Below are 24,582 nucleotides of genomic sequence, written 5' to 3' on the forward strand. Positions count from 1 at the left end.
GTGGAAGGGTAAAAAGATACCTTATTAAATAATGCAAGTTAACTGAATTTTTGGAGTTGTTTACTAATGGTGTCAAAATACTGAAACTGGTCTAGCACTATTTTCTTCCACATTTATATTAAAAATAGGGTTCTTCGTTTTCAGTTTTTATTTTATTTAATTTTTCCCAGGAATTTATCAGTGTTTGTTACCACAACAATAAAAACAGGTGAAAATCAGTACAAAAAACTAGTAATTTTTCTCTGTAAATACTGGGGTTTATTTTGGTGGACAGAAAGACATGGAGAAAAAAGTATTCAGTAGATGAATACTTTGAATTCCATTATTCATCTATATGATCTGCTGCAAAACTAAAACAGAACTCAAAACATAATGCCACCTCTGAGTTTAAGAAAACAATTTCTCTCTAATCCCCAAATAAAACTTTTCATTTGAATAAACAGTTTACTGTTGTAGACTTAGAACTATTAGCCTATAAATATTTACATTTAATAATTGGGCCACACCACTTGCAGCGCATACACTCAACTTCATCCTTTTCTCCCTTTAAAAAAAAAATTGAATGCTTCCTTGTGTTCTCAAATGTATTCTGATACAGATTTTCATTTTCCTCCCATTTTAGTGTGTCAAATTTTTAAACTGTTATCTGCTAACAGCTTGAAATGTATACATGGTGGGCATGAGATTCATCAGTATATTCAGATGCGCATGCACTTCAGAGTTCGAGTGTGTGCCCTGTGTTTATTGTGTGTATCTTCTACACTAATGCATAGCCTTATTTTAACGGGCAGCTTTGCATATATACACACAGACTAATGTATCGTATTTTCCTAATAAAACAAGTTATTTTTATATATTTGAATGATACAAAAGTGAAAATCAATAAAAGCTGAATAATACTTTCTGTAAAACCTGGGAATTTTTCAGTAAAAATTGGTTTAAACTGAAAACGAAGAGGCTTAATTATAAAGAATACTTTCTTTAAATTTTGAACATGCTGCACAAGTTGTTTAGAGAATTATCATCTTTCACAGTGCAAGATATTTTGAAAGCTGTTTTAATTAGTGCTGTAGGATATCTTTACAGGTTATATGTAACATGTTACATAAAAAATGGAAGTTCCTTTGAACACTATTCTTAGTACTTTCAATTGTTTAATTTTTCTTGAGATCTTTTAAATTTAGCCAACTTGAAAGCCAGCCTTCTCAGCAAAAGAAGAAACAAATAAATTGAAACATCCTGGCACAAACAGTTAAAGTTAAAAACAAGTTAAATCTTATCACAAAGCAGAACATAAAATACATCTTTTTATTTATTAAACTTTGATTGCTTGACTTTGCAATCTAAGTAACTTTCTTTTAACAGATTTTGTATACGTAATATTTGCATGGGCAAAGAAATTTGATTAGCAAACACGAACTCCAGAATTATTCTGCAAAATGTACTTCAGAAGTTTTGTAAATCCAAAGAAAAAATGGTTACCTACCGTTCGTAAGATGTTCGTATTCTCATGATGTGTTGCTCATGTTCATTCCATTCAAGGTGTGCATGCGCCCACGTGCGCAGTAGGCAGAGACTTTTGCCATAGCAGTGTCCGTAGGGTCAGTAGTGGCGCCCTCTTGAGTCCTGCACTCATGCGTTGGTATATGGGCACCGCCGACCCTATGCCCTCTTGGTTCCTTCTTACCAGTGACCAACAGAGGGGCGAAAGGGCAGGTAATGGAATGGACATGAGCAACACATCTCAAAGAACAGTTACGAAAGGTAGGTAACCGTTCTTTCTTCTTCGAGTGCTTGCTCATGTCAATTCCATTCTAAGTGACTCACAAGCAGTGACAATGGAGGTGGGCTTGTAGTTCACGTTTTGCAGCTTGCAGCACTGTTCTTCTGAAGCCAGCATCGTCCCGGGCCTGCTGGGTCAGCACATAATGGGATGTAAACATGTGGACAGACGACCAGGTAGCAGCTCTACAGATCTCTTGGATCTGCACATGAACCAAGGCGGCCACTGATGATGCTTGCACTCTAATCAAGGCGCACTTGACTAATCATCGGTGGAGGCACACTCGGGAGCTCGTAGTAGTATCAGATGCAGATTGTGATCCTCTGAGCAGACACTGGATGACCTTTCTTCCTGTCTGCCACAGCAAAGAACAGTTGCATTAACTTACGGAAAGGCCGTGTCCTGTAGATATAAAAGGCCAGTGCCCTCCAGACATCCAGGGCGTGTAACCTGTGCTCTCTTTGGAACTATGGGGCTTTGAAAAGAAGACCAATAAGAAAACGTCTTAGCTGATATGAAACTGGGAAACTATCATGTGCAGAAATGCTGGGTGCGGCTGCAACTGGATTTTATCCTTGTAGAACACTATATAGGGTGGCTCCGACATAAGCACCCTGAGCTCTGATACTCTGCAGGTGGATGTAATTGCCATCAGGAATGCCACCTTTCAGAAGAGAAGGAGAAGAGAACAGGAAGCCAGAGGCTCAAACGGCAGTCCCACGAGCCTCGACAGCACAAGGTTCAAATCCCAGGGAGGGACCGGATCTCAGACATGCGGGTAAAGACGCTCCAGACCTTTCAGGAATCAGGCCTTCAGGTCATGAGCGAAGATTGACCTGCCTTGGAATGGAGGGTGGAAACCTGAAATAGCAGCCAGGTGGACCCTGACTGACAACAGTGAATCCTTGGAGTTTGAGGTGCAGGAGATAGTCCAGGATCACCTGCAGGGAGGCCTGTTTGGCCCAGAAACACCGATCCAAGGCCCAGCACGTAAACCTTTTCCACTTTTCCTGATAGGTCACTCTGGTGGAGGGCTTTCTGCTACCCAACAAGATCAGTTGCATTCAGGTCGAGCATGCCTGCTCATCCACAGTTAGCCACGCAGCAGCCACACTGTCAAGTACAGTGCCTTTAGGTTCTGGTGCAGGAGACTGCCGTGATTCTAAGACAGCAGGTCTGGCCAGAGAGGGAGTTGCAGTGGCTAGGCTACTAAAAGGTCCAGCGGCATGCCGAACCACTGCTGGCAACACCACTCAGGAGCTATCAGGATAACCCTTGCCCTGTCCTGCTTGATTTTCACTAGGACTCTGTAGATCAACGACACTGGCGGGAAGGCGTACATCAGGGCCCCGACCACAGAAGTAGAAAAGCATCTGACAGGGAACCCCTGTCCACACCCTCGAGCGAACATAACATGACATTTTCTGTTCTGGGGGGATGCGAAGTTCCCCTGGGGAATTCCCCACTTTCAGACGATCATACTGGCCGCCTCCAGATGGAGCGACGACTTGTAGCGAGACGAGAAGGTTCTGCTGAGGCAATCTGTTAGCACATTCTTGGTGCCAGGCAGGTATCCGGCTACCAGATGAATGGCATGCTGCACAGAGAAGTGCCAAAGGTTGAGAGCTTCTTGGCAGAGGGCTGACGACTTGGCTCTGCCCTGTCTGTTGATGTAACACATTGCGGCGGTACTGTCCATGAGGACTTGCACCACCTTGCCTCTCAGGTCGGGCAAGAAGGCCTGGCAGGCCAGGCGAACTGCTCTGAGCTCCCTGATGATGTGAAGGGCCAGATCATCCCACACCCATCGGCCCTGGGTGCTCAGTTCGCCCAGGTGGGCTCCCCAGCCCCAGTCTGAAGCATCAGAGACCAGGGTCACAGAGGGGACTCCCTGCAACACCGATCCAGTGTCCAACCACCAATCGAGGGACAACAGGATTTGATCTGGCACCCTGACCATCCAGTCTAGATCGTGTCAGTTGGGGCTGTAGACTGATGCCAGCCATGCTTGCAGAGAACGGAGGTGGAGCCGGGTGTGACTGACCACATAGATACCAGCGGCCATGTGGCCCAACAACCGCAGACCGGTGTGAGCTGTGGTGAGCGGGCAGCTTCTCACATGGGAGATCAGATCAGACATGGTCTGAAAATGCACCTCCGGGAGGAAGGCTCTGGGCTTGCGTGGAGTCGAGAACCGCTCCAATTAACTCTATGCATTGGACCAGTTTTAAGGTGGATTTTTTTCTCGTTTATCAACATGGCAGGTGGAACACACCAGATCAAGGTGTCTCTGCACTTGGTTCTGGGACCTGCCTTTGATGAGCCAGTTGTCAATGTATGGGAAGACCTGGACCCCTCGGCGTCTGAGGTAAGCAGCCACCAGCCCCACACATTTGGTAAAAACCCTTGGGCTGAGGAGAGGCCAAAGGGGAGCGCCATAAATTGGAAATGGTGTTTGCCCACTATAAACCGGAGGAAATGCCCGTGACCTTGGAATATGCAGATGTGGAAATTGGTGTCCTTCAAAGCAAGGGGAGCATACCAGTCTCCCAGTTCCAGGGAGGGGATGATGGAGGCCAGGGAGACCATGCGAAACTTCAACTTTTGAGAGCCTTGTTGATGTGTCGTACGTCCAGAAGAGGCCTGAGGCCCCCTTTTACCTTCAGGAATTGGAAGTAGCAGGAGTAGAATCCCTTTCCCCTCATGTACCGAGGGACCTCCTCCACTGCAGCCAGGCGCAGGAGGTTCGCAACCTCCTGAACAAAGAGTCGCTGGTGAGATGGGTCCCAGAAGAGTAAGGGTGGGAGGGAGGGAGGGGCGGCCAAAAATTGCAGGGTGTAACCGTGAGACACTATGTACAGCACCCAACGGTGCAAGGTGACTTGGGATCAGGCCAAATGGAAGGAACACAAGCGGTTGAGGAAAGAGCAGGGTGGATCCTGGATGGTGAATGGGGCATTACTCTCAACCGCACCCTCAAAATGAGCACTTCCGGCCACCCATAGTGTTTTGCCGGACCAGGCTGCGCAGGTGAGCGGGGCAACGGTGGCCAGAACTGCCAAGGCTTAGGCACAGGGGCGGCCAGAACCGCCTCCTCACTGCGGTGCGTGCGTTCCCAGCAAGCAAAGGGTGGCCCTGTTGTCCTTCAGCCCATGCAGCCTTGCATCAATCTGATCTTAAAAGAGACTGTTCACATCAAACAGGAAGTCTTGGATGGAGGTCTGAATTTCCTGGAAAGAGACCTTCAGTCTGAAGCCAGGAGCTGCGCCTAATCACCACCGCCGACACAACCACCCTGGCTGCCGTGTCCCACACCATCTGGAGGGAGCACCTGGCAGCCACAGGTCCACCAGGGTCCAAATTCTTGGGTCAACTCCTGTGGAAGGGACTCTCTGAACCTATGAAAGGAGTCCCATAAGTTAAATTTGTAACCGCCCAAGAGGGCCTGATGGTTCACCACCCAGAACTGCAAACTAGCCGTCGAATAAATCTTTCTCCCAAACAGATCCCACTGTTTGGCGTCTTTATTTTTGCGAGTCAAACTGGTATGCCCATTCGTCTCTTTTATTGGCCGCAGAGACCATCAGCAAGCCTAGGGAGGGCGGGTATAGAGGTACTCTAACCCCTTGGCTGGGACAAAACTTCTTTTCAGCCCTCTTTGAAGTGGGAGGACAGAGGTTGCCAGAGACCCTTGGCAATCTTAAGGACTCCGTTGTGCACCAGTAGTGCGAGAGGAGTAGGGGTGGAGGCTGACAGGACGTTAAACAAGGAGTCCATCTGTTCAGCCATTTCCTCTGCCTCCAGGCCCAACTTCTCGGCCACCTGACGCAGCAGGGCCTGATTTCTTTGAAATCATCTGGCGGGCTTGTCCTTGAGGGTCCCGCAATCACCTCATCCAGGGATGAGGACGATGATTGCACTGCTGGGGGAGGTTCTGGGGCATCTTCCCCTGTGGGGGAAGGAGGCTTAGGGGTGGGCACTATTCCCTCTGCTCCAACCAATGAGCGTGCTATCGGTGGTGCAAGCTGCTGCTCCAAGGCAGTGCCAATGAGTGGTGAGAAGTGGGCATCACCACAACCGGCATTCCCCATGTGCCCCAATAAGGCCATTTCACCTGCCACTGGCCATGCTGCCAAGTTGGTTCAGTCCATGTCGACACAGCCTTGAGTGCCCATTCGCACTCATGCTGACTAGGCAAGGGGCTGAACTGGGCTTCCGTGCCGGAGGAATCCCCTTCCTGTGACCACGGTGGGGCCGCTGAGACCTGGGTCTGCTTGCTGGGCATCACTGACAGGGACCAGTGCCCAGAGAGAGATGATCAAAGCTGGTATCGAGGGGCCAGTGCTGGGGGGACTGGAGACACGATTGGGAGAACTTCCACAATTCGGGAGACCAGGACCTGCGCCTATAAGACTATCTGCGGGAGGATGAGTGGCATCTTGCTCTAGGCAATCCACATTGAGATGGCAGTGACCGGGAATGTGGCATCTGTGACCGAGGAGCCCCACAGCATCCGGGATGCGGTTCCACTAACCACGACAGGCAGTAAGAAGGAACTAAGAGGGCAGAGTGTCGGCGGTGCCTGATATACCGACGCATGAGCACAGAACTCAAGGGGGCGCCACTGCCAACCCTAAGGATACCGCTAAGGCAAAAATCTCTGACAACAGTGCACGTCAGCACATGCACCCCTAGAACGGAATAGACATGAGCAAGCATTTGAAGAAGAATGTATTTTATCAGCTGTAACCAAATTATTGGAATTCTACAACAAATATTTTAGTCCCTTAGATTACCAACAGTGACATGCCAAAATCTATAATGGCGTTCCTGTCAGTAAAGTCAAGGAGTTGCATAGCATGCATCACATTAAGCACAAATTTTGGTGTAGTATGTATCTTTCTATAAAGTTTTTTAAAATTTTTTTGTTTTTCCTTAAAGTTCCGTTTTTTATAGATATTCCTTTTTATAGACAGACATACCTTCTTTGTTTTAGGATACTTAGCAGGGCATTTATTAAGTGCTGGAGCTTCTGTTTCAGTAACTATTTCTGCAATACTAGTTTCTGTTTCAGGCTCAGCTGCAAGTGCAGTGTTCTCAGTTTCATTCTGTTGTGAAGCAACTTCCACATCCGGAGAAGACGGCTGGATATCTGAACACGTGCTGACAGTTCTGTGTCGTCTACGCTGCTGTCCAATATGTGTTCTGCTCCGAGAGAAACTTTTTCTTTGTTTAGCTCTATTAACTTTGGCAGGGGTTGGCTTGGTGGCAGTTTCCTCTTTTGCTGATTCCTGGTGCAAGATATAGCAGTTAAAGTAGTTACATACATGCCTAAGAATAAAACAAGACTGATTCCCTCATTCTTAGAGGTTTGAAAGACTATAAACCCAGTTTCTGGCTTTACAACGGAAATATTTAATGCCTGTACCCTCTCAAGATACAAACATGTGCATGGGGATTCCTGTATGTTTATGTGAAATATCAGCCATTAGCCCCACTGTCGAGCAGGAATCTGGAGAGGAAAAACTACTGGTCTAACTGACTTGGTAATTCCTCTGCTGAATTTTATGATAGTTTCTAACTAGACTGGTCTATAATTAATTTATTTATATCATAAATCTCTTTCAGGGCAAGGACCTTGTTCCCTTGTTTGTCTGCAGTGCCCCAGCACACCTTTGGTGCGACATAAATAATGCTCTTAAATATGTTAAATGAATATTTTGGACTTTTCCTTGTCTCTGTTACAGTATCTGCATAGTAAAGAAAGGCAAAATATTTAATACAGAGAATGCAGTACTATTCAGCAAGGAAAGTATTTCCCACTGCTGATTAATGCTTTTAACCATGGCTGTTACAAACAGCATGGTTTTAATTTATTGAATTGTTATTTTAAGTATACCTGACAAAGTTATTCTTACTTAAAATCTAAGCATTTACAATGACATGCATAATATATTTATATACTTTCTCTTTGAAGATCACCACGTGTATCAGACATAACAAACTAAGCCTTACAAAACTCTTGGAGTTAGGATTAGAGTGCAATCTGACTCTCACTCCTGAACTCTAAATACTAGCTAATGCAGTGTCCAGGGAACCTGTGTGTGTATATAAAACTCTCTTAATTTAACTGCTATGAATGGTTATACTAATTTATCTGTTCTTGAAAGATTAAAAAATATACCATGTCATGTCAAAGCTCTGTTAAAATTTTACTAAAATTTGAAGTCAAATCCAAAAGACAAAACATGGAATTAAGATTTCAAAAGTTTTAGACTAAAAATCTATTTTGAATTCCAAACAGTCTTTAACAAGGTAATATTTAGTACTTGTTTTAAGTTACAGATAGCTACCTGAATAAACTCTGTGTCACTGATAATCTGTGCTTCCTTGCATTCTGATTTAACCTCCGTTTTAGCCGTGCTGATTCTTTCCAAAGCTTGTTCTCTTCTTTTTTCTCTTTTTTCTAGTCTGGCAAAAGCTTGCAGAATAGCTTCCATTTTCCGTTCTTCTCTTGTCTGAAGCATATAATAAAGATTTATCAGATATCGAACATCAGTTTTAGATACAAAATGCACAAGATTTGATTTTTAAGAAGGGGCTTAAAAAAACATTCAGTGATATACATATAATGTGTTCATGTTCAGGTCAGATTCAGCCAAAGCTCAGAGAAAATGACTGTTAGTATCATGAGATAGTATTTGAACAACATTTGAATTCTTACCAGCCCCATCATACACAAAGTAGGATTTCCTGTTCTGGACTAGAACCAATAGCATACTAAACATAAGCATTTACCAGTAATCAGTTATACTAGAAATGTAAAAATAGCATGTAGCTCCAGGTCTCAAGCCCTCTGGCTATTATTTGTATGTTGCTCCAAGTCAATTTCACAATGGGAATACTGCAAAACTGATGGCCAGAGGAAAATGAACATTACTTATCAGGAACAATACAAATAAATGGAGTTTTTCAACATTACATATGCCAAAGTAGTATTTTATTTTTTTAATTTAAAAGAATATCCCATATATACTCATTCGTTAATAAGCCAACTCCCAAAGATGGATAGGTAAAAATAGTAAAAACTGTATGACCCTTTCATAAGCCGACCCTATATTTCAGGGGTTGGCAAACTTTGGCTCCCGGCCCGTCAGGGTAAGTCGCTGGCAGGTCGGGACGTTTTGTTTACCTGGAGTGTTCACAGGCACGGAGCCTTGCAGCTCCCATTGGCTGGGAACAGCGAACCACAGCCACAGCGAACTGAGGGGCTCCATGCCTGCAGACGCTCCAGGTAAACAAAACAACAATGTATTAGATATTCAATTCAATGATTTCATAGAGTTTTAAATCATCAAATTTTGGTGTAGATCCATTTATAAGTCGACCCCCACTCTTTGATGCGTCCCTTTTTTACCAAAAATATTCGGCTTATGAACGAGTATATATGGTATGTGTCAAAATAGGTGCCCTTAGGTTAATATACCAACATTGCCATATAAAGCAACTAGATTCTCACTATGAATACAGGAGTAATTCAGGTCTTGATCCTTGTGCATGACAGACCCCTTGCACTCACGGAGAGCTCCATTTATGTAAATGCACAAGTTACAGGATCAGATCTTTAGATTAAAAGCTCTGAGTCAGGGACCTGTCTTTCCATTTTCTGTGAAGGGCCATACATACCTATGGCAAGGTATTTTTCTTACTACTACTAACTTTAATCTTGTTCCAGTAAAGACTGGGCACAATAGAGAAATACGTTTTATGTTAAAGAAAGGGGGCACTTACAATTAACTATGCTGCTCCTAACAGTGAAACAAATGGGCAAAATAAAGCTCCAGCTCTGCACCTGTTTTACTAATACAGTAACTCCTCACTTAACGTTGTAGTTATGCTCCCAAAAATGCTACTTTAAGCTAAACGATATTAACCAAATCCAATTTCCCCATAAGAATTAATGTAAATAGTGGGGGGGTTAGGTTCCAGGAAAAAATTTTTCACCAGACAAAAGACTATATTTACACACACACACACAGTGTAAGTTTTAAACAATTTAATACTGTACACAGCAATTATGATTTTGAAGCTTGGTTGAGGTGGTAGAGTCAGAGGGTAAGATATTTCCCATGGAATGCCTTACTGCTAAAATGATGAACTAGCACTTGGCTCAGCCCTCGTGGAAGGAGGAGACACAGCATGGCAGAGAGATAGAGACACACAGTGTGTGTGAGTGTGAGAGAGAGACACAGACAGACATGGGCATTGCCCTGACTCCACTCTAAGTACACTGCCTTTTTAAGTAGATCAACAAGTTGAGACAGCAGCTGCCGCCAGCAAGCTCCTCCGCTTTCTTCCCCTTCCCCCCCCCCCTCCTCACCCCCATGGAGATGGGGCAAAGGAGTGAGGCGAGGGGGACACCTTGACATTAGCATTCTTTTTTCCCCCTCCCCCCGCACAGCAAGCAGGAGGTTCCTGGGAGCAGCTCCAAGGCTGAAGGCAGGAGCAGCACATGGCAGTGGGGGAACTGACTGGCAATTGATAGCCAGCTGGGCAGCTGCAGCACATGGAACTTAGGGGAGCTGCCGGTCCACCCTCGTTCCAAGCCCCTACCAGCTAGTTCCAATGAGCTGTTCTTTCTGCAAGCAGCGGACAAAGCAGGCAGCTGCCAATCAACATTATAAGGGAGCACTGCACAACTTTGAACGAGCATATTCTCTAATTGATCAGCAACGAAACAACATTAACCGGGATGACATTAAGTGAGGAGTTACTATATCTGAAGGTAAAGCTTTATATTATTTGCAATTATGATGATGGAGTTGTAGTTTAGACTTAATTCTATTCTCATTGTGCAGGATTATTATGCACCACTATCTGCAGCATAGTTAAAGTTGCTATACAGAGTTCAGCTTTAATAGGAGCTTTAAACTTTTATTCTGTACAAATCTAATTGAAATGGCAAAACCAAAATAAATATAAACGTGGTTACTACTTGCATTTTTTCATGGTGGTTTGATGAATAATGAATTGACATAGAATATTGTTCAAAATTTTGGTTGTCTATATTTCAGAATTTTTTAGCCATAATGGAAAATGTGTGCTAAGGCAAATCTGCTGTATTTCATTTGATGACAAATCTGCCACATCAATCTTGACAAAAATTGTAAAACAAAAAAGAGAGAGAGAGAGAGAGAGAGAATCCTTCCCCATACACCACCGTATAGTGCAACTTCATCAAGTTTGGACTCTAACACAAAACTTTAACAATTGCCTCAGCAGTATTAAGGCAGAATAACTTCCCAAATGCATGTGATATGAGACAGTCAGATGTGCTGATGTGTTGCTATAAAGCATATGAGATCTTAAAAGTTTTGTATTAAAATGCAAGTTCAATAAAGTTGGGTTACATATTGCTTTTTTATATCAATTGGGGATGGAAATGAAAACCTAATGGAGTGTTGTAGTACCTTATCCATAGCTTTGCAGGCAATATGAAGGTGGAAAGAAATGCAAAAATCTTTTCCCTTACCATCTTAAAATTTGTTTATGGTTATGGGATGATGGAGCATATCCTGTTGCAACCTGAAACACCGCTAAACACAGCTCTTTGGTTGCTATTTAAACAGAATTCAGTGTCAAATGGTGTTCACTTGCATAAAACTTACCATGCAAAGATTGAGCACCTGATGATATAATGTATATGTTAGACAAAGAATACACATTTCAAAATCTGTGACTGACAGAAATTTAATATTTTTAAGAAGAAATGATAGATCAAATATGAATTATTATATAATCACTTAGTTTTTTTGGGAAAGGGGAAGATATGCAACAGTAAACCATTCCTATTCTGTCATACCCTAAAGAAAGTGGTTTTCCAGCACAACACAATAAATACTTGTTAACACAAAATTACATTTAGGCAGTATAGAACATAATCCACAAGTCTTCCCCTCATTAATTTAGAGTTAGACTGACTTAATTGCCTTTTATCTCTTCCTTCTTTTAATCTGAAAGGATTTAAGAGAGATGCTCTCATCCTCTCTTAATACATCTGGTATTCAATCTACAGAGCAAAATTACCTTTGTAGAATGTCACTTATCTAATTACCCTAGTCAAAGGCAAGGTAACATCACGGCACTCACTAGAAGTTTATGAAGGAATTTTTTTCTCTCCATAATAAAAATATTCAATTGCACTAAAGTTATTTACTTCTCCCCAGCTAAAAACAGCAACAGTTTGAGACTAGACCTCATAATCCATATTTTATAATCCTCATTTTGGCAAATATGAGTAGAAAATCAAAAGGCTAACTACTGACTACTAACAAATGTCATAATGCAACACTGAAAATTAACAGGTTATAATAATACTTTCAAATGCATGTTCTAATTTTGCATTGCTGTGTTAGTAAAAATCTGGTAGGATACTAATAATCCAATTTAAGTAGGTATTTCAAGTTGTGGAAGGTGGATCAGTCATTTAAATTTGACTTTCAGGGGCTTAACAAAAAAGTCTAGCTGAGGGGAGTGATGAGGTACGAAGTCCCCATTTCTTCAAATTTTCCCCTAACACGTAATGGCAGAAGTTAGTGATGGAAAGAGACCCATATGATCAACTTATCCACTATGCCCACGCTAATGTAGAATTACTCTCCATAGTACATTTTCTAATGTTTTGTCCAATATAGGTAAATGTCTTAAAGCAATGGGTCACTATAATTTTCCCTCAAAGCATACTGTGCATGTTTATCCATATCTTTAGGAAGCATTTCCTGATGTTCAGGATATTTTTCTTTTCATATTTGTAGCCCTATGTGTTTTCAATAAAATATTTTGGACAGAGCTGTTTCACCCATTACCCCACAGCATTTAACTGAGATACGCATGAATTAATTCAGTCTTTCCTCATAAGCAACTGTGTGTGTATTCTGTAATTCTGTGGCTCCACTCCTTGCTGCAGAATTATGTTCCAGTTCCTAAGCCTTCGTTTAAAAAAAAAAGTTTCTTGCTGCTATGGTGGTGAAGATTACACTCTGATCATGTTTTCAGGGTTAACAGTTTTGTCTACAGACAGCCTCAAAGAGTTCAGAAGAATGAAGGGCCTCCAAAAACATTAGTGGGGTGCTGACTGACCCCTAACCAAGACAATTTTAAATGTCAGTCTTGTTAAAGACAGAGTCAACTTTCATCTGAATGTTTACCTATTACTGTCATATGTTAAAACTAAAGTTTCTTTAAATATTAGAGAAAATCTGGTATTGTTTATTTTGTACATTTATAGTATTTGGAACACAATGAAATGGAGTGTATGCCATTTACATGGGTTTTCTGCACAGCAACATAGCAGAGAGAAATTATTATAAAAACAAAATGTGATTTTAAAACCACAAAAATTGGCCTTAGGGGATCAACCAGTCTCATATCACTGAAGGTGCCAAAACTGGACCTGCAGGAAGAAAGCAGTTCACATAGAGAAAATGATGCAAAAAACCTAGTAAAGGGGCCATTCACAAAGACACGTTAGCTAAATAAAAGGAGAATAAGTCCACAAGCATTAGAGAAGTTAAGGTGACTCAGGTGGGAGATAAACCCAAGTTCCTGATGTCAGTCGCAAGAGACAGTGACTATAATTGCCAGGTGTAATACTAAATTTTTAAACGACCTCATCTCCTGCCTCTACTTCTTACATTTTCAAACATGCTCCTTGGTGCTTTCTGCCATGCTGACCCTCATGCTTGGGAGGAGCTCCCTGTAAAACATCTGCAAAGCTACCTCATTACCCTCCTCTTCCGTGATGCCTACAAAAAACTGGATAACAGTTAGGCTGTGGCGTGCTGAGATCATTGCCTTTCACGGATGACCAATAATGTCTCACTGTTTCCTTGTACTCCCCAGGTTTGTACTGCATTCATCTGTGGTCTCTATCTTATATTTCGACTAAGTTCTCTGCAGCAGGGATAGTCTTTGTTCTGTGTTTGTATCACACCTAGCACAATAGGGTCCTGGGTCCATGACTGGGGCTCATAAGTGCTACAGTAACACTGCTACGACTAATGATTAACAAAGGACCCTCTGACAGATATATTTAAACTATGTATTATACTTCAAGGGATCAGTCTCTCTCATATTAGAAACTCAGGTCCTTAACGTCTGCATTAATGCACTGAGATACCCAGTTCTGAAGCAGACAAACATTCAGGCTCAACATAATTAAAGCCAAAACTATAATATAGTTTAACAATTTGGTGTACAAAAGCTTATATTACACTTGAGATTATCATAAACCCATCAAAATAGTTAAAAAAGGAGATTATGCATGTCAAGAGATAATGCACCCTGCCACACAATTCTATCACACTAAAAGTACTAAGGAGATGAGGAGTCCACTTCACATTGGTAGCTCCCAGCAGAGAGAGTGTGTAAACATGGCACCTCTTTACACAATAGATCTGTTCCCTGTAGATGTTCAGGATAAAATTTGTTTAAATACCAAGGTTGACTTATTAGCATTGAAGAGCAGACACAGCTTGCTCATGAATCCACAGAACTTACAATTTTAACTGTAGGGAAAGTTCTGATTTCAGTTATACTCATATGTAGGGCCCTACCAAATTCATGGTCCATTTTGGTCATTTTCACAGTCATAGAATTTTTTAAAATAGTAAATGTCATGATTTCAGCTATTTAAATCTGAAATTTCATGGTGTTGTAATTGAAGGGATCCTGACCCAAAAAGGGGGTGAGGGGGCGGGTTTGCAAGGTTACTGTAAGGGGGTTGTGGTGCTGCTACCCTTACTTCTGCGCTGCAGCTGGCAGTGGCGCTGCCTTCAGATCTGGCCAACTGGAGAGTGGCAGCTGCTGGCCGGGAGCCCAGCTCTGAAGGCAGAGCCGCTGCCACCAGCAGCACAGAAGCAGGGATGGCATGGTATGGTATTGCCACTCTTACTTCTGTGCTGTTGCTGGTGGGGAACTGCCTTCAGAGCTGGCCGCCTGGCCACTACCTGCCACTCTCCTGCCTCCACTGAAGGCAGCGCAGAAGTAAAGGTGGCAATACTGCAGCCCCCTAAAATAATTTTGACCCCCATGCAACTCCTTTTTGGGTCAGGACCCCCAATTTAAGAAACACTGGTCTTCCCTGTGAAATCTCTATAGTATAAGGTAAAAGCACACAAAAGACCAGAGATTTCACAGGGGGAGACGAGATTTCACGGTCTGTGACGCATTTTTCATGGCCGTGGAATTTGGTAGAGCCCTACTCATATAGCCTTATAAAAAAACCTGAGTTGCACAGGTGTACCTGATGGCAGAATTCAAACCAAAAGATCTTTACTACATACAATATTAATTGAGTAGATGAGCCAGAAAAACAGTCTTCCTTTTATTGTGCTGGCAGCTAAAAATAATTGTTTAGTCCTTGCAGACTAAGCAAATTTAATTTAGAAAGTAATGAAACAAAACAAATAGAGCCTCACAGTGCTGTTTTTACAGTCAATTACTACTTCAAAATGAAGGGTGAATAAAGACCGGAAAATTTGTGCGCAGAACTCCCCCAGGAGTATACTCTGGTTTCTTTACTGCATGGTCTTAGCTCATGGAGTCTTTCAGCTTGATATTCCATCTGATGCTCTATTTCAGCTGTGTCCATTTTTCTCATTGTCATTGTTCCACCAGCATGGAAGAACGACACAGGCATAGGTCTTATTGGGTGAAGAACAGCTGCCACTGAAGCATCATCTCTCCATCTTGCTAAGGACAGGGCTCTGTGGAAAACAATTTCAGGACTGATAGATGCTGTGATTGTCCCTCCCTTTCCAGTCTTAAATTTGATCTTCTTGGTTATGTCAGCACATGTTCTGATGCCAGATTTTTTGACTGGGCTGATGAAGCTATGCGTCCCATCAGAATCAAGTGCACCTCTCACAAATGTCCCCATTTGTTTTTCACCAACATCTGCTATTTTCAGTAGACTCTGATGTTACATGCACTCAAGTATGTAGTTGGATAAAAGTCCACTGGATGTGATTTGCACCCAAATAGGTTTGTCATACTTTTGATGACATGGCTGGTAAGAGCTGTATCATGGTCTTCGTCCGTCTTCAGTACAGAGGCAAAAACTTGTTTGTGGACTTTGTCTCCACTACTTCTTGTTAGGCCACTTTTCTTTCACAGCTTTTGCATATTCATAAGACGAAGCTATGTATTGTCATCTAGAACTATTACTGACTTGTGCATAAGTGTCACTGAATTAAAAAACGAGTTTCTAGAATATTTCAAAGGCTAGTATTGCTTGCACAGGCAATTACAAATTAAATCCTTCTACCAATAAGACGAGGTGCTACATTGTATGTACAAAGGCTTACAAGTGGAGAAGCATTACATTAGGATTTCACGTAAATTTGTATCTACTCACTATGCAGTGCAAAGTATGAGCACGTAATCTACTACTAATGGTGCACAATCTTCAGTGTGAAACTGATCTGGTCAGCAAACTTCAATAGAAAATATAGAAAACTAGTATAATCAATTGTAAAATATTCTGGAAATTGAGAATAAGATGTGAAAACATTTAATGTTAATATACTGCAAAATATTGATATTCGCCATTTTTGCCACAGGCTAACAGCTTCATCATTTCTGAAAAAAATACTTGCCTGTGAATAAACCAATAAACCAATAAAAATGTTTTAATTAGGGCTGTTGATTAATCACAGTTAAACACAATTAACTCAAAAAAATTAATCATGATTAAAAAATTAATAGTGATTAATTGCACTGTTAAGCAACAGAATACCAACTGAAATTTATTAAATATTTTGGATGTTTTTCTACATTTTCAAATATATTGATTTTGATTACAACACAGAATACAAAGTGTTCAGTGCTCACTTTATATTATTCTTTATTATAAATATTTGCACTGTAAAAATGATAAACAAAAATAGTATTTTTTAATTCACCTCAGACAAGTACTGTAGTGCAATCTCTTTATCGTGAAAGTGTAACTTACAAATGTAGAACTTTTTTTGGTATATAACTGCACTCAAAAACAAAACAATGTAAAACTTTAGAGCCTACAAGTCCACTCAGTCCAACTTCTTCTTCAGCCAATCGCTAAGGCAAACAAGTTTGTTTACATTTACAGGAGATAATGCTGCCTGCTTCTCATTTACAATGTCACCTGAAAGTGAGAACATGCATTCACATGGCACTTTTGTAGCTGGCATTGCAAGGTATTTATGTGCCAGATATGCTAAAGATCTGTATGTGCCTTCATGTTTTGGCCACCATTCCAGAGGACATGCTTCCATGCTGATGATAATCGTAAAGAAGTGTTAAATAAATGCGTGACTGAACTCCTTTGGGAAGCATTGTATGTCTCCTGTTCTGTTTTAGCCACATTCTGCCATATATTTCATATTATAGCAGTCTTGGATGATGACCCAGCACGTGTTCGTTTTAAAAACACTTTCACTGCAGATTTGACAAAACGCAAAGAAGGTACCAACATGAGATTTCTAAAAATAGCTACAGCACTTGACCCAAGATTTAAGAATCTGAAGTGCCATCCAAAATCTGAGAGAGACAAGGTGTGGAGCATGCTTTCAGAAGTCTTAAAAGAGCAACACTTTGATGCAGAAACTACAGAACCTGAACCACCAAAAAAGAAAATCAACCTTCTGCTGATGGCATCCGACTCAGATGATGAAAATAAACATGCATCAGTCAGCTCTGCTCTGGATCGTTATCAAGCAGAACCCATCATCAGCATGCATGCATGTCCTCTGTAATGTCGGTTGAAGCAGAAGGGACATATGAATCTTTAGCACATCCGCACGTAAATATCTTGTAACGTCGTCTACAGCAGTGCTATGTGAAAGCCTGTTCTCACTTTCAGATGACACTGTAAACAAGAAGCAGGCAGCATTATCTCTTGCAAATTGTAACCAAACCTGTTTGTCTAAGCGATTGGCTGAAGTAGGACTGAGTGGACTTGTAGGCTCTAAAGTTTTACATTGTTTTACTTCTGGATGCAGGGTTTTTTTGTACATAATTCTACATTTGTAAGTTCAACTTTCATGATAAAGAGATTGCACTACAGTACTTGTATTAGGCGAATTGAAAAATACTATTTTTTATTTTTTACAGTGCAAATATTTGTAATAAATATAAAGTGAGCACTGTACACTTGGTATTCTGTGATGTAACTGAAATCAATATATTTGAAAATGTAGAAAACATTCAAAAATATTTAAATTAAATGGTATTCTATTATAGTTTAACAGCACAATTAATCACACGGTTAATTTTTTGAATCAGTTGACAGCTCTAATTTTAATACATTGTTGTTTAAATGTATTAAACACCAACACACACCATATTAAGGTGCTTAAATTAACTTGAACAGTAAAAACTGTAGTCAGAGTCGTGTTAGAGCATTTCTGGAACCGTGCAACAAAAAAACAGTTATTTGCCTTTCGAAACTGTTGTTCGAGATGTGCTGCTCATGTACATTCCAAATCAATTGTGCACAACAGCGCACACACCTTCGGAAGGTTTTTCCCTAGCAGTACCCTTCGGGGCTATGGAGCCCCCTGGAGTGGTACCTTCATGGCTGTATATACAAGTCCCTGCCGACTTGCTGCCTCTTCAGTTCCTTCTTGCTGGATACTCTGACAGAGGGGAGGCGGGTGGGTCTTGGAATGGACACGAGCAACACATCTCGAAGAACAACAGTTACAAAAGGCAGATAACTGGTTTTTCTTCTTCGAGCGATTGCTCGTTGTCAATTCCAAGTAGGTGACTCCCAAGCAGTCCCCTGGAGGACGGGTTGGAATTCACCGAGTTGCAGATTAAAGTACTGCTCTACCAAACGCGGCATCATCTCTAGCCTGCTGTGTGATGGCATAGTATGATGTAAAGGTATGAATAGATGACCATGTCGCTGCCCTGCAGAGATCCTGAATGGGGACCTGCACCAGGAATGCTGCAGACGAAGCTTTCACTCTCATGGAGTGCGCCATCAATGCAGAGGCTGGTATCTTTGCCAGGTCATACCACTTCCTGATACAGGCCATGATCCAAGATGAGATTTGTTGGGATGAGTCTGTCAGTCCTTTCATTCTCTCAGCAATGGCGATGAAGAGTTCCATCGACTTTCTAAATGGCTTTGTCGGCTCAATGTAAAAAGCCAGTGCCTGTCCAACATTTAAGGAATGGAGCCTGTGTTCCCTGTCATGAGCATGTGGCTTCGGGAAGAACACTGGTAAAGAGATGTCCTGATTTGCATGAAATTGTGAAACAACCTTAGGGAGAAAAGCTGAGAGCAGCTGCAATTATACCTTGCCCTTATAAAACACTGTATAAAGGGGCTCAGCTGTTAAAGCTTTGAGCTCAGACACTCTTCTGGCTGATGTTATAGCCATGAGAAACGCCACTTTCTAAGAGAGGTAAAGCAGCTAACAAGTTGCTAGATGTTCAAAAGGGGTCCCCATGAGCCTTGAGAGGACCAGGTTAATGTCTCATGGAAGCACAGGTTGCCGCACCTGGGGGTACAATCTGTCTAGCCCTTTAAGGAAGCATCCAACCATGGGATTAACAAATACTGACCGTTCCACTGGGAACAGGTGGAAAGCGGAAATAGCTAATAGCTGCCACGTGCACCTTGACTGACGAGACTGCCGGCCCTTGCCACTTTAAGTAAATAGTCCACTATAAAGGGGACTGAGGATTGCAGCAGAGGGGTGCCCTTCTGTGTGAACCAAATAGAGAACCTTTTCCACTTGGCTAGATAAGTGGCATGAGTGCAGGGCTTTCTACTGCCAAGGAGAACTTCCCTAACCAAATCAGAGCACTGCAGCTCTAACGGATTTAGCCATGGATTTTCCATGCAGTGAGGTGAAGACTCCAGGTTGGGGTGCTGAAGGCAGCCATGGTCCTGCGTGATGAGGTTTGGAATCATGGGCAAGGTCATCGGTGTGTCCACCAAGAGGTTCAACAGCATGGAGAACCAGTGTTGGCAGGACCATGCCGGCACTATGAAAATCAGCGAAGCCTTGTCCCGCTGGATCTTGAGGAGGACCTTATGGATGAGAGGGAACAGCAGGAATGCATACAGCAGGGGTGCCATCCACAAGAGAAGAAAGGCATCCATGATTGACCGGAGCTGTGATTCAGGAAGGAGCAGAACTGCTGGCACTTCCTGTTGCCTTGTGTCGCAAACTGGTCTGGAGATGCCCACCTCAGGAAGATACTGCTGACAACGTCCGGTCAGAGAGACCATCCATTGCCATGGAAAGATCTACTGAGGTGATTGGCCTGTTCATTTTGTGCACCTGACAAATAAGACACCTGCAACTGTATCGAGTGGGCGATGCAGAAGTCCCACAACCTGAGGTTTCCTGGCACATGGGGAGAGGAGTGAGACCCACCCTGTTTGTTTATATAGAACATCGCTGTGGTGTTGTCTGTCAACACCGATACACATTTGCCCTGAAGATGGGGCATGAAATGTCTGGCAAGCTTCCTGACGCTGATGTGTAGTGATAACTGCACCATCATGACAATCAACTCCTTGGCCACCTCAAATGCGTCCGGCATGGAGGGAGCATCCAAGTCCTCCTCCAAATCTTCCCACACTAGGGGGTTCACTGTGGCCATACTCAACAGACCACCCCAAGAAGCCAAAGTCTATGGCACCAGTCTAGGCAGACTCGAGGCTGGGTGTTCCAACGCAGGACGCACCCCACTGGTGTCAGCCTGCTCTGCTGTCGTAAGAGGGAGCATCCCCTGTCAACTTTCTTCTTCTTGTGTGGCAGCGGCGACTGCAAGTGGTGCCTCACACTAGAGCTGGTCCTTAGTGCTGGGGAATGGCGGTGCTGTGGCCGTTTGGATGAGTCCTTCCTTGGTGCTGAGGCTTCCTGTACCGAGGCCAGCTCACTGTGCACAGAAGCGCCTGGTGCTGGGTCAGACACGGCATGGGGCAGTTGGGGTTGAAGAGCTGACTCCATTAAAAGGAGTTTTAAGCGCAAGTCCCACTCCTTCTGAGTTCTGGGCTTAATACCCCTGCAGATTTTACACCTACCGGACTGATGTCCCTCTCCGAAACATGTTAGACATAAATCGTGTGGGTCTCCCTTCAGCATAGGCTTCAGGCAGGACCCACACAGCTTGAAGCCCTGAGACAGAGGCATGTGTTGTTCCCCAGGATGGGAACAAAGGGGGGGCAGGGGCGGGGAGAGAAGAACCCCCAACTAAAACTTAGCTAACTGAAAGCTTTAGTTAGTGATAAAGATATAAACTATTTACAGGGAGAAAAGGAGAGTGCACTAGGGAATTGTTTGCTAACACAAGAGAGGAGCTGCTGCAATGACCATCACTGGCGGTCAGAAGGGATCTATATACACGGCCATGAAAGCGCCACTCCAAGGGGCTCCACAGCCGACCCAATGGTTACTGCCAGGGAAAAACCTTCCGACGATCGTGCACGCAGCGTGTACATCTCATTGCAATCAATCGAAGAAGGATGACACTTTCTCATTTGTAGTACCACTGTTTCACCTCTCCTACAGGTTTATAGCACCACTTGACAGATGCACATCATACCTCACATAAAATAAGCTTTCAAATGATATGGTTTGTGTACGGTGTGCAGGGTGGTACATTAAACTCCAAAAATATGCCCCTTTATGGAAAACTGCAACACTCCTAACACTATGCCACCATCGGCTATTCAACTTTGGCTCAGGGGAGATGTGAAGTATGGAATCCTGCCTTTAGGGTTATGTAGTCCCAGTGGTGTGAAGTTATGATTGCAAATTCATACAAATATCCTGAGTGACAAACCTGCCAATTCCTGCCCCTATTAACTCTTCAGTGTGCCTACCAGTTCCTACATCCTCTCAAGGTAGAGTCGTTTTATAACACAAACGTTAAAAACATGAAACAAAGATTAAACATGTGATTGTGTACCTAAATTGCACAATAAACTATAAATCTATGTATTAGTTTAAACACACACACAGAGTACTAGTTTTAGTATCAATCCCAACTTTATTTTTCTTTTTGCTTTCTGTAAACAAATCTGTGTCCTTAGCATTTGAAATAGTATTCAAATTCAACCAGTGTAACTCCATTTCTTAAAGGGTCAAATTTCCATAAAGTTCCCAACCACTTAAACGGTAGATACATATTTTTAGTAGCATATTGTCTTATGACTAAAATTGTGCCAAAAAAATAAATAAGCCTTTATGCATACCATCTGTATTCATGAACAACTCTGGTAGACAACTAACCATATGTTTGAGTGAACATTTCTCTCCCTTCACCAAATTTTTGCAGGCACAAGAATTGTGCATATGCACAACATATTTTGAATACAAAAATCAAATGGTTAATTCTCTATCTAGCAAATTCATTTTAGATACACATCATTGCTTTTGTGGAGGCAAAAACTTAGATAATGTTCACTCAAGCTTGTCTGTAAAAGACAGCAGCCGAAGTTTTGAAGGTTACTTTTGCCTTTAAAATAAGATTTATGTAGAGCAAGGATAAATAGGGAACTTTTCATACTACTATTTAAATAAATTAAGTATTTCCTGGCTGAGATTTTCAAAAGCGACTAGTGACTTTAGGCATCTAAAATGTTGAGTGTCCAACAGACTGAATGTCTAAAAAAGACCTACTTTTCAGAAATTGTTGAGCAACCAGCCTCTGAAAATTAGGCTTCTTTAAAGGTGTCTGAAGTTTGGCACCCAAAATCACTAGTCAGTTATGAAAATCTTGGCCCCTGATTGTATCTTACAAATAACCAACCACTGTGGTGCACAATAATAAAAAGGAAGTCTTAAAGCCATAGCTAGGCATTTTCTACAAGTAATGGCACCTATGCAGAAGCAATAGAAAATTATACACATTTAAAAACAAAAGCAGATTTGCATGTTTGTCAGGAGGTGATGATCAAGCCAAATGGAAATGCTCTCACTCAACAAGCAAGCCTTGGATTTGAAGTTAAAGTGTATATGAGGTGCTGGCTTCATATATTCTCAGATTCTAAAAAAGCCCATAAAAAGGCAGCAAATTAGCATGGGAAGAGCAGCCATCACTAAGTCCTAGTGACAGCTTTAAGCAGCTACTTGCTTCCCAACTTACCATCTTCCTTTTCCTTTCTGCAATCTGCTCCTCTGATTCCATTTCTACTTCATTGCTAATAGGAGTTTTTTCTTCTATATCATCAATAAAATCTGGCTCCTGAAAGATGGAAATGACTGCTTTACAGAAGCTCCACTACTACTCTTTCAAACTAGGGAAATCTAAAGGCTACACAGAGCGAAGTGTCCTCAAATCACTACTTCAAAAGCTACCAGCCAATTAACCAATGCAACATGTAAAAGCTACATATCATCCGCTTGGACTTTTATGATTCTAGAAATATAGCCTGACTCAAGTACCTTCTCCGATCCAAACAGAAACATCCACATCATTTTCTTTAATTGTAATCTCACTCAAGTTTTTTCAACCAAATAATAAGAATTAAGCTTCCAAACCAATGGGCGCTACAGGGCACTCAACACTTATGAACATCAGGCCACTTATTTATGCAGCTAAATAGGAAATTTTGACCCTAACTTTAGGCACCCATTTTTGAAAATCTTAAACCTCATTTTTTCAGTAAAATGGAATGTATACTGTCATGTCAAACAAGATAGGTTATCATATTTATATAAATTTGCAGTCAACTCAAACCTATGTAACTATTAACATAACCCTTTCCACTGATGCTATATATATCTCCACTATAATCTAACATTAGCGACTTACCATAGGGAACACAAAAGAGATCCGATTAATAAATACTGAAAAATGCTTGGTGTGGGAATGCTTCTGGGTTTTTCAGGTCTCTTACAATAGAAGGATAACATTCAAAAAATTAAAAAGTTAAAGCAGAGTCAATAATAACTGATCTGTTACCAACATTCTACCTTTTGTTCTTAGATGTGGTTGCCTTAAAAATAAAGTTGAAATTATTACATTTGTTCCTTAATAAAACTGCTATAAAGTGGAAATTAACAGTACAATTCTTGAGCACAGCACTAAAACAACTAAACAAAGTACATACATAAGGTGTTATTTTGGCTGACTGAACTGCTTTTTTAAATATCAGATGTGCTTATATTTTATTGAGCCTCTTCTAGGTTGACAAACTTTTAGCGCGCCTGTGACAATTGCTATAAAAATTACATAGGCTTCTATGTGCCCAGGAGCAGGTTCCAAATACCAGTTATTGCTAGTGGCAACCTGGCTGGAAAAAGGAAAGTAACTTACCTGTAAAACTGCAGTTTGAATATACTGCCTTTGTAGCTCTACTCCTGTAGAAATCACATGCCACCCCTTATGACCCCAGAAGCATTCTAAAGCAAGTTAGCTGTTTGGGTAGGTCAGTCTACTGTACCCCATGAAGAAGGCTAATGTAAACTTTATGAAAATTTTTTACAAAATCAATTGCATATTCATCACCAATTCCCTGATCTCCATCGCTCATCCCTTCCTCCATGATGGTTCCCTTTATTACTCTCTAGGCCAATGGAGAGAATTTTGAAAATGGCTCCCACCAAGTAACCCCACACCTTATACAACTCTCTTTCATCCTTCAAATTACCCTCATAATTCCATCAAGTATTTACCCTCAGACTCACAATCAATTTTCTCGTCCCTCAAAAAACAACAAAAATCAATCCATCATTATGGTATCTCTCTGATTTCTTTGTATAATTTCTCTTTACTAATTGCTGTGTGCG

General features: G+C 41.9%; 1 protein-coding gene across 4 annotated transcripts in view; it reads right to left on the minus strand.

Annotated features, from left to right (window-relative positions):
• The window catches only part of KMT2E (lysine methyltransferase 2E (inactive)), a 118,655-nt gene that overhangs the window by 27,833 nt on the left and 66,240 nt on the right, over positions 1-24,582 (minus strand). For 3 of the 4 annotated variants that reach the window (XM_073328500.1, XM_073328498.1, XM_073328502.1), the window contains 3 exons: positions 22,937-23,035; positions 8,137-8,301; positions 6,766-7,074 (listed from right to left, as the gene is read on the minus strand). In XM_073328500.1, coding sequence (XP_073184601.1) covers positions 6,766-7,074; positions 8,137-8,301; positions 22,937-23,035 — 573 coding nt within the window. The remainder of the gene's footprint in view (positions 1-6,765; positions 7,075-8,136; positions 8,302-22,936; positions 23,036-24,582) is intronic. The other variant, XM_073328501.1, reaches the window with a different exon arrangement.

The sequence above is a fragment of the Lepidochelys kempii genome, chromosome 1 (genome assembly GCF_965140265.1).
Source record: "Lepidochelys kempii isolate rLepKem1 chromosome 1, rLepKem1.hap2, whole genome shotgun sequence".
NCBI lineage: Eukaryota > Metazoa > Chordata > Testudines > Cheloniidae > Lepidochelys > Lepidochelys kempii.